General features: G+C 33.5%; 2 protein-coding genes across 2 annotated transcripts; both read right to left on the bottom strand.

Annotated features, from left to right (window-relative positions):
* Positions 1–238: 238 nt before the first annotated feature.
* EXPA9 (expansin-A9-like) lies at positions 239–1,727 on the bottom strand. The gene is made up of 3 exons (NM_001302027.1): positions 1,571–1,727; positions 1,163–1,481; positions 239–548 (listed from the first exon to the last, which is right to left on the bottom strand). The coding sequence occupies exons 1-3, from the start codon at positions 1,725–1,727 to the stop codon at positions 239–241; spliced, it is 786 nt and encodes a 261-aa protein (NP_001288956.1).
* Positions 1,728–8,095: 6,368 nt separating this feature from the next.
* On the bottom strand, positions 8,096–10,317 carry LOC103850440 (uncharacterized protein C24B11.05). Its single transcript, XM_009127192.3, has 8 exons — positions 10,186–10,317; positions 9,559–9,623; positions 9,411–9,476; positions 9,229–9,326; positions 8,996–9,121; positions 8,640–8,909; positions 8,472–8,537; positions 8,096–8,383 (listed from the first exon to the last, which is right to left on the bottom strand). Exons 2-8 carry the CDS (start codon positions 9,617–9,619, stop codon positions 8,228–8,230), a joined length of 843 nt encoding a protein of 280 aa, XP_009125440.1. The 5' UTR covers positions 9,620–9,623; positions 10,186–10,317; the 3' UTR covers positions 8,096–8,227.
* Positions 10,318–11,314: the final 997 nt, after the last annotated feature.

Raw genomic sequence — 11,314 nt, 5'->3', positions numbered from 1 at the left:
CTACATAACCGAACAAGACATAACACACCAAAAACAAAAACAAAGTCTTAATGTTTTAAAATAAAACCTAACTTCCAAACCAAGCAACCCCAATACTTTCCCTGAGAAAATAAGGGAAAATGGTAGAAACCCCAGTTCCAAATCATAACTAATTTTAAAGACACGTAAATATATATATATGAGAGGGAAAAAAACTTCAAATATATCTTCGGCAGATTATTGTTTTATCTTCTAGAAATCAGACGCGGAAGTTCTTGCCGGAGAAAGTCTGACCAAATTGCCAGTTACTCGGAACGATGTTGTTGGAGGTGGAGCTTCGGCCATCGGAGGTTTTGACTCGGAAAGAAAGAGATTGGCCGACCAGAATTGCGTTTGATTGCCAGTTTTGTCCCCAGTTGCGGCTAAGACCTAACCAACCTGTGTTGCTTCCCTTAACACTAACCATCTGGACGTTTCCGGCTCCGGCTACGTTAGTGACTAGCACCAAGTTGAAGTACTTGGATCCATTGATCGTGAATCTCATACCTCCCTTCTTCCTACATGGAACCCTGCAACACCCCCAAAAATATATATTGCAATTAGTTATGTCTGAAAAAGTATACTCAATGAAACTCTTTATAGCTTAGACTGATGTTTTTTACGTTGGTATCATATTTAAAACAAATTAATAAACTAGATAAAATATATAATAATTTTACGTAACGTCATGAAAGGGAGTGAGTTTATAGTATGTTTTTGATGACCCGGGTCGATTTTGGGTTATATCGATGACCCGGCAAATGTATGGGGTGAAGTGAAGAAGTGTCGGATCTTAGCTGACTTCAATGCAAAAGAAAATGTCCCCGAATCTCATGGATTGAGACGTGTAAATTACTGAATCACCTTCAGGATTTTACCCGGACGCATTATCTTTTGACGTTTTTTTATGACTAAGAACATGATTAATGGGGTTCTTAGAGTGGATTCTTAACGGAATATAAGAAACCATTTTTAAACTTTTAACTAAAAAAATTCAGAAGCCGGTTTTTAGTTTTTTAGTTAAAAGACGGTTTTTTATTCCGTTAAGAATCCTATTCTAAGAATTTCACTTTAAAAATTCCCGTTAATCATGCTCTAAGAGAAATAAAAATAGAGTGGACTATAGAGAGATGAAGATTTTTACCTGCGGTAAGAGACGGGGACGATACCGGCCCTATACTTAGCGATGGTTAAAAACATAGGCATGGCGAGATCAAAGTGCTCACGAGGAGGGTTACACCAACCACCATTGTCGCTAGCTTGAGCAAAGTTAGGTGGACAGAAATTAGTTGCGGTGATAAGGATTGATGGGTTCCCGGGAAGACACCAGCCTGGATCATTGACACACTTGAGCTCAAAGCAAGCACCACAGCTCAAACCATTGTTAAACAAGGCCGTGCTTAAAGCCGCCGTGTTCACACCGTAACCTTGGCTATATAAATTCCCGTACCCGCACGCACCACCTGCAACAAAACGTTAGTTAAATGTTTATTCAACGATAGTGTGTTCAGGAACTTGACTTTAAATAAAGTTTTGTTTAAAGGGTGTGTACCCATAGTTCCTGAAGCATCAGCTTCACCGTAGAAGGTGGCGTGAGCGTTGACCCAGGGACCTCCGGTGTAAACTCCGGGGATTCTGGCCTTTACTGTGGTTGTGGTTAGAGCAGCAACCACCATAACCGCCATTACAGTCATTACTTTTGCCGCCATTTTTTCTTCAGTACGGAAAGATCTTTTCTGAAAGAGAGAGGAAGAGGAGAGTTGTGTGAGGGATGAGGATAGTAGGAAGGCTACTTATGGAGGAAGAGAGCAGGGCGTCTAAAGAGCTTACCGCTTTATTCTATTATGATTTTCTTTTTATTTTATATTTTTTTTTTATAAATTATATGTAGTTCCGCAATTTTTTCCTCATGGATCTAATAAATATTTCTATTATATTCCACCGAACTCAGAAGAGTTTAAATTTCCCATCCAAAATAATTATTGACTGGTTGTAGTGAATAAAAGTAAATTATTGTTGAACTGTTTTATATAAAATAAATAAATTTTATTTTTTGTTTGTGCATGCTTACTTCATCATTAATAAAAATCAGTGAATAATATTTCTTTAACAAGTAAAATATACATTGTGGAGAACATCAATTGATTTTATGATATTTAGATGTGTTATCTGAAAAAGTCTATAGTTGTAAATTTTAAAATTAAAGGGAATGCAAAAGGTAATTTATTATAAAGCTAAAATAATCAATATTTGGTACTTATTCTTCAAGAAAGTGCAAAGAGAATAACTGAACACTTGTTTCTGACTTTCCGTAAAGCATTTTCTGAGCTTTTTCCTTATCAAGACTTTTGATCTTGTTTTATTTGTTTTTGTTAGGTTAAATAAAAGTATTGGATTTATGTCTATCATTCTATCAACCAAACGCGAATACCTAAAAACTATATATGGAAAACATCTAGAGAATAATTGCTTGAACAATTAATTATTGGGAAATCCTTTTCTAAAGTTCATAAATCCATTATAAAAGCTTGTAAATATGAATATACTAAGGTTAAAATGTTTTTTATCTGTTGCAAGTCAGCTAAGTATGTTTTTTTATATAAGCCAAAAGGATAGCAAACGCACGTGGTCCGCACATGGTCACCTCATGCATTTTTCTTTGGTCAATTTGCGAGTTGTGCCAATTGGAAATCCCACATGAGCTCGTACGTAGATCACCTCCGATTCAACTCACAGCAATAATTTTCTCGATCAAAAGTCATATGAAATTAAAGAATTATTGAAAAAGATAAATGGTTACAGATATTTGATAATGGGAATGAATTCCCTTTCTCCCATCTATTTCATATTAGTAAAACACAAGTTTTTTTTTTTTTGCTAAAGTGAATACAAGTTACAATCAAGTAATCAACTTTAATTATTGATACTCTTATACAGTTGCTAATTAAATCTCTGTAGATTTTGTTGTTGTTTCTGGACTATAAATGAGACTAGAGTTTCCCAAAAAAAATGAGACTAGAGTGTCCGTATGAGTACACGGAAAATACGGTAACGCATTTAACAGGACCGTGTGTCGATGCAGTTGGGACTCAACTGATTGCAGGGACCATAATCACGTTTTACCACACACATAGCGACGCATATATTCATTCTTAAGTGATAATATACTAAGTGAACGCATCTGAGTGGGTTAGAAAAACACATGAATAAATGTGTTTGAATGATCGTAAGGAAAAGCAACAAATGAGTTTAATCGATTGTAACGAGAAATATGTATGGTTTTCCAAATGTAATGTACATCGTAACTAATTCTGATACAAATATGTATAAAGAACAAAAATACAATAAAAATATACTAAAAGTCTAACACGTATATTGTCAATCAAAATTATTTCTAGCAACCCAGGAACTATCTTCATATATGTATATATAAATCATAGTTATAAATTTAAAATATCGACCACTATATCCATGTGGCTTCATTTATTGCCAATTTAAATAATTGATCTCAAGGTACGTAAGCCATTACCCCCTTATTAGGGCTTCGATATTTATATATTTATTTCTACTACGTTACGTACACCATAAATGTTTTCACACTCTTGTTGGGTTTTTATCGATTCAACAAATTGTATTCTAATTACATTGTGCACTGTTTATACATATAGTCTTAGATAGTAGGCAAGTAAGTTTAATTAAACGAGAAGTCAATAAACGTCAGAGATTTATTTTAAGTTAAGCTTCAAGAAGCACATGTGATTGTTTCCAAGAATGTTCACCTAGAATTAATCATTTATGACATTTTACGACAATTTATAAAAAAAAATTTGTTTGATATAAATGTACTATTAAATTGTTACTACATGTGAGTTAATTTTTTAAGGATTAATAATTTGTCAGCTCGTTTACCTAATAGTTTTATGAGAAACTAGTAAAGAGAGACTAATGCATGTGCGTTTAATATTTGCTAGAGTTGTTTTAGAAGCAAACAGATACATTTTCTTGTTTTAGATCGCACTTCGTCCGTACTAATTGACACCGAGCAATAGTTTAATGCTACCCAATGTATAACCGAAACCGTCCCCACGTTACATTTTCTTGTTTTATTATTTCCTAGTTGATATAAGTATTTCATTAATCATATAGATAGAAATTTATACTAGATTTTGTTTATTTAATCTCATAATAAACATCGTTTGAACATTTTAGTTTTGTTTTCAAAATGTTATTTTATATACTTCAACTAAGAAATGATATATTCTTCCTATATGTAAGAAACATATGTTTATAAGTTTATATATCATATATGCATAACTATTATTATGTATATATCAAATTATCAGCTAGTCGGTGACCGGTATTAATTGTTATGAAACATAATGTAGGAACATAGTAACATGAAAATATTCATTAAGTGCTCCAGCGTACATTTTCAGCATTTGACTTTTTCATTTTCCCCTGCAACTAAACTTACGGTACGTGTTGGACTTTGTATACAACGTACGAATTCTTATTCTCTGTTCTATAATCATTTTAAATATAAGGAAATTCCGATTCGTATAACTAAACCCGCGATGTGTATACGTTATAAGGCCTTATGTTGAATCGTATATGTAAAATAATCCATGAGTCGTATCTTATGTTGGAATTTGGAATACATATTTAGATGTGGAGGAAGAGAATCTACGATTCATTTGGTACAATCATTAGCATATAAGATCGAGATTCGAGAAAGTACTCGCATAAGCCTATAAGGTCATGGCAAGTTTTGACTTATAAATCGTTTTATAATATATGCGCAGAAGGTAGTTGGTCAAATTGTTATATTTACACTTGGATAGCAATTATGGCTGTCTTTTTCTATATTTTAATATCCACATTTATATGTACTATAATCTTTACTTGAATACAATATCCAAAATACCATACAAAAGCCAAGTTACAAAAAAAAACCCGTATAAGCCTAGAGTTAAGGGCTCAACAATGTGAAGTCCATATCATTAGATCCGACATACCTTGAACTCCACGCTACGTTAGTATCAAGTGTATATCTTTCTCAAGGCTTTCAAGCTCTGTTTGAGACCTTTATATCGATCAACCCCAAGATTGAAAAAAGTAATATATATCAAAACAAGTTTCCTATGTTGACTTACAATAAAATCATGATAAATTGCATAAGCCAGATATGCGCGTAGCATATCCCCATGCGTTTAATTCTTAAAGCAGGTGACATCCCAAATTTTCAGTTGCAACAAAAGATAAAGATTTATAAACGAGAGGTGACCTAAGAGATGAGATCTAGCCTTTAAATCTTTGGTTGAGAACTGGTTCAATCTGATTTTTAGCCAAGATCGCAAGCTTTATCCAGAGCCGGCCCGTGGCCAAGCTATAGAATCATGGGCTTTCGGCCGACTTATTTATTTATAAGCCTAGAGTTAAGGGCTCAACAAAAGTGAAGTCCATATGATTAGACCCGACATACCTTGATCTCTACGCTATTAGTATCAAGTGTATATCTTTCTCAAAGCTTTCAAGCTATTTTTGAGACCTTTAGATCGATCAAATCTTATATTGAAAAATTAAATATATATCAAAGCAAGTTTCTGCGATGATCCTTTATATCACCAATGAAAACATCAGCTTCTCCTTCTATTGTCTCTTTTCCTTCAGAAGTTCTGGCTAACCCCTTTGTCACAAACTCGTCCGACTTCTAAGCAAGATCATCATCTTCGTGAAAACAAAGAGCTGTTCCGAAAATAACGAATGCAATTTTAGGATATAGTTCGACAGACCATCACATATATATAATAAACTCCACATGCATTCAGATTTTGGACGTTTTAATCCCAACGACCTGCAAAGGAAACAGTGAGTACCTGTTCTCGCTAACGGCAGTAACGAGAACGGTGGGGAGACTCGCCATTGAATGAACTTTCAAAGCTCTATAATTTTTGAATTTAGCAAAAAAAAAAAGCTCTATATTTTTTTGTCATTTAAAAAGAGTACAAGTAACCTTATTGAAGGGTTTTAGTTTTGAGGTTCTAAAAGTATATATATATATATATCATATATATGTATAGATTATATATATGTATGTAAATTGTAGAGTTCTAAACTTTACGGAAACATAATCCAAAGTGTATATACTCCTTCTGTTTCAAAAAGATAGATATTTTAGAAAAAAAAATTGTTTCACAAAAATATATATTTTGTGTTCTCTGTGAAAAAAATTGTAAATTTCAAGAAAATTAATTGATTTTATTGAATTATTATTGGTTAAAAGATATTTAAAATTGAAAATTGCAGAAAATGATATTTTTTGTGCACCGATGTCTTCATTACTAAATTTAAACGATTACAAGACTAATAGCAACATCGTACAAACCACAATGTGCGACCCAATGGGCCAAAACCCTAACATAAAGTTCAAGGGTAAACAAGGATAGAGACACAAACTTCAAAAAGTTCAATAAAACGTTATAAGAGATATAGAAATTATCACTTGTGATCCAACCTAATAAAAGCTCAAACCACATCTCCAAATCTTCAACAACAAACAATTAGTCACAATAACAAGTGACATCGCAACACCATCTGAAACCTCAACTCTCATCTTGAACAAGAATCGTTGCATCTACCGGCTCTAAGTGAACCTTCATGTAAGATAGCAAATGGCTAGGAAATTAGTAAAAAAGTGATTTAATGTGTTTTAGAACCCAAAACTAAATCTCCTCATTTATTATAGTGATTTAATGTGTTAGAAAAATTATTTTTGTGAAACATATGAAGTATGTATTTTTAGAACCTAAATCTAAATCCTCTTGTTGGAGATGTTGTAAACAACGGGTGTGAGATTTAGGGCATGACTGGTTTTTTCGCTACCACCCGCAAATGGGGCTTTGCGGTTTGTAGCGGTTGTTGGTTTTTTGCAACAATCACTCAAACCGCTCTAAACCGCTTCAAACTGCTCTAAACCTCTTAAATTCAAAAGTTGGTTTCAGCTAGCGTTTGCGGTTGCGGAAGAGTAATTTTTTTTTCTTTTTTTCAAAACAATACAAATACAAAAATAAAAATATTCAATAAAAAATTTAAATTGAAACTATAAAAATACTAAAATATATCTATTGTATTTTCATTAATATTATAAATTTTAAAAATAAAAACCTTTTTTATAATTTAAAAATTTAAAACTATAACTTTCTAAATATAATTTTTATATTTATTATAATATTATGATTTTTGATATTTCAATAATTATATAAAATGTAAATATTGTTAATTTATTATTTAACTATAGCTGCATTTGGTAGTTAAACAATCATAAATATCCCACAAACGCACTAATTTCTAATCGTAATACCAGTCGTACAAATTTATTAAAACTGTTAGAAACCGCAACTACCGGTATCTGCAAACTCCCGCGACCGCTGACTGGGCCCTTAATGACCGTCTCCGATGTAAACACAGTTTGTTATTGAGTGTGACACGCGTCTTTTTCATAACGGTGTAGATTGCTGTGACTCTAGTTAATAATTCCTCTGCTGCCAGCAACGTCATTAATGACCGTCTGATGTAATGTCAGTTTGTTGCTGAGAATGATGAAGGTTTTGGGCCCAATTATAATGTTATCTATTCAATTATTGACCAGAGAAGTTCATGTATGGTTATCGAGCATTTTGAAGATGCCCTGTATAAACTACTATTCACTAGCAAAAATGATTTTTTTTTTGAAAAAGAAAGGGATTAAACCCGGATCTATTAAAGATACAGACCTAATTTCCGGGTGAGAGGTGCAGCCCACGACAGGTTCTCTCATGGGTTTTCATACGGACGTATCCGCAACAATGTATCTTAGTTTCCACAGCAGAAGTATCGAATCCGGAATGTGTTTGCATCCAAAACCCGTCCACTACCATTACTACTGGACCAGAAGTCCCGCTCAATAGCAAAAATGATATGGTAAGATTTTACTGATTTATGATTTTAAAATTTTCTGAAATTATTGGACTAGAATTTTGAATTAGTTTTGAATTACACCCGATCCAGCGGTTTTAAAATTATTCAGTTCTCATGTAACTAAAGGGAAATTATTTCGTGATTTTTATTTGAACTTATGAACACGACTCGGAAAACGAAAATGACATAGGTCATTTGAAAAAAAAATTGAAAATGACAGTGGAGGAAAATTAGGTACAACGATAAAACAATTCTAAGCTCTAACAGACGTCTCAACGGCGACCTTGCCGGAATATCCAACATCCGATGATTTTCTGTCGGACTCCCATAACTCTGGTAATGCCTCCTTCATGTTGTGAATGTTTTCCAAGGCGTAATCAGCTCCTTTGACTTTGTTTGGTGAACCAACCTGAAAACAACAAACTCAAGAGTAAACTTCAAACTCGGTTTAATTAATTTAGATTCCGGTTAGGCCTGTCTAACTAAAGTAATAGTACCAGAACCGTGTGAAGACCAACGCGTTTTCCAGCTTGTACATTTCGAACACTGTCCTCAAAGAAGAGCTGCCAAGAGAAATAAATAAAAATTATTGTGTTATATATATCCTCGTTTTAAGAAAAAAAAATCGAAATAAAAATTAATTGTGTTAACCCGGTAAGCTATACCGTTCGGTTAGGATCAATATTGGCGATCTCGAGGGCTTTCTCAATAGCGGACTCAGAAGGTTTACACACAATAGGCGTTTTAGGGAGTGAACCGACCGGCTCAGACAGGTCGAAATGTCCAACGATATCAAATATCTCCGAATTTTCAGACGCAGCGTTTGTGTGCGTCGGGTTAAGCGTTTCGAAACATATGATCCCTTCGAAACAATCCTCTAATCCCAACTTCTTCAACGCCTTGGCCGCGTGAACTCTATCCGCGTTGGTAAATATCTAATAACGGGAGGAAAATGCTGCTTAGTTATTTATCAAAACTATAATAGTGTATGTTATATAAAAAATATGATTGTGGTACATACGACTTTCCGGAGAGGAAGGCTAAGCAAGATGCTTCGAAGAACAGGGTCAGGTTTTATGTTGTCGTACGGTAAACGACCGTGGACAAAAGAGTGATATTCGTCGTAGTCAAAGTCATATCCGATCGCCTAGAAAACGAGAAGATGTATCGGGTTAAGCAGGTTAATACCAATAATAAATAAAAGGCCTACGCAAAATTGAGATTTATAAATGTTATTGAATAATGATCACGTACTCTAAGACCGGCCATTGTTGTTCCATAGTTCTTGTAAAGAAGATTAGACAATTCAACGATTTTGTCCTTCGGTATACCTAGTTTCTCGACCATATAATCTATCATACCGGAAAAAAAAACAAAAAAAAAATGTCAGAAATGGTTTATTAATCGAAAAGTTGATAGCAAAGCAAGAATGTTACCTTTGATGTTCTTCCCACATTCTCTGGCGAGTCCGGTGCTAAGAGGATAAAGAGTGTCGTCCAAATCTAATAATTTTTGATAAGCTGGTCAGGTTACTTTTCGTGTAATTTAATTAAGTTCATTGGTATATTATGGCTAAGGACGTACCGAACAAGAGACAGTCGTACTTCTGCGTCGCTGAAAGCCCGTACCGGTTTTCGAACTCCATTTCTCTGAAACAATTGATTGGATCACAGAAGAAAAGTTTTAAATATTTGTTACTTTAAATAGGGGCTTTAATTCGGTATCACAGAGATTCATGGATAATAATGTTCGAAATGGATTTTTCAGATTAGATTTGTACTTATGAAGGAAAAAAACAGAAAACAAATAACAGAAATAATTTGTGAAATGAGTGGACATAGTTGCTTGTGTCCCAAGAAAATCGTGATAAGATGTTTTAAAACGTGAACTGAGAGATTCAGCGAATTACAACCACTGATTGATTACTTTCCCAAATAATTATCAGCATACTAGATACAAACGATAATATATGTGTTTGTGCACGTATCATGTATACATATAAGACTAACACGTGTGTGGATAACACAATGTAAATAGTTCTTAACACTATGTAATTGTCTATGTATTAACTAGTTTTTTAGGAAATGGAGGAAACACGATTAAACGGCAAGGAGTTTGAATTTTGAAAGCAAAACACAGAACCAACGTAATGTTCCTAAACAGAAAAAGGAAACAGGAAGGTGTTGAAGGAGTACAACTTAGTAGTTCTACCTTAGCTTTGAACAGAAACTGGCAGAGTCGAGTAATTGTATCCTAAGAGGGAGGGAGAGAGAGAGAAGTGTAGGGGAAGGATGGAGAGAGTCAGAGAAAGGGTTTAAATAGGAAACTCTCTCCGGCTCTTTTCGATCATTAAAAGCTATTTGCAAAATTTTAAGCATTTTCTCAAATTTTAACTATATATTATTATACTTAGCTAATTTCTCCTAGCTACTTTTAACTAAAACCGTGTGTGTGTTTCTAAGTTCTAACGTACAAGTCAAATTTAAGAGGATGGCCACGCCATACTCTTTCTTATTTGGTGCTAATATATGAAATGTTGCAATAATTGTATGTATCATATGAATGTTCTTTTTTTTGTATCATATGAATGTTTTACAGAAACAAAGACATCTATATAACATATATATGAGAAATTTCTATAAAACTTGTGGTTTTATATCACAATAGTCATATTCTTTTGGATATTTGGAGTCCGGTCGTATAATATTAATTTATTATCGGTTGCCAACTATAAAAGGCTAAAAGCTGTAAGCCACCAAGTTGTTCCACCATCATGCATCTAAGATAAACTTTCAGATAGTTGAACTATGAAGCGTTGCCCAAAAAAAAAAGAACTATGAAGTTATAAATGTACGAGCTTGATAAATTTAAAATATACTGTACATATGCAACTATTATTTGTTTGGGTTGTAATTCTGCAATTTACTATATAAAATAAAAATAATCAATAATATTGTGTATAAAATACGAAAATATTGTTGAAAGCTACGGTTATTTAAATGTTTTTGTTTCTTTTGGCATCAATCAATAAATTAATAATGGTGTGTTGAGTTATATATAAACAAGAAGATAGGATCAAAAGCCGATCCTATCTCTCTGGTTCCAATTATTGAGGAACTAAAACTCATTTAAACATTTGTAGGTCTTGTTGGTGCGTCTAGAACGCTAGTTCCTAGATTAAAGGACATCGTCTAATTTAGAACTAAAGCACATGTGTCCTGAAGACTCAAAATTTGGAATTTATGGACACGCTAAATTCTTATTTGGATCTTAGCAGCTGTGACAAAATAAACGGAAAGTCATGTTGACAGTTTCATCCGGAGATGAATACATTATTAGC

This window comes from Brassica rapa, chromosome A02, assembly GCF_000309985.2.
Source record: "Brassica rapa cultivar Chiifu-401-42 chromosome A02, CAAS_Brap_v3.01, whole genome shotgun sequence".
NCBI lineage: Eukaryota > Viridiplantae > Streptophyta > Magnoliopsida > Brassicales > Brassicaceae > Brassica > Brassica rapa.
Note: the sequence above shows the minus strand (reverse complement) of the source record. Positions and strands in the feature narration are given on the sequence as shown.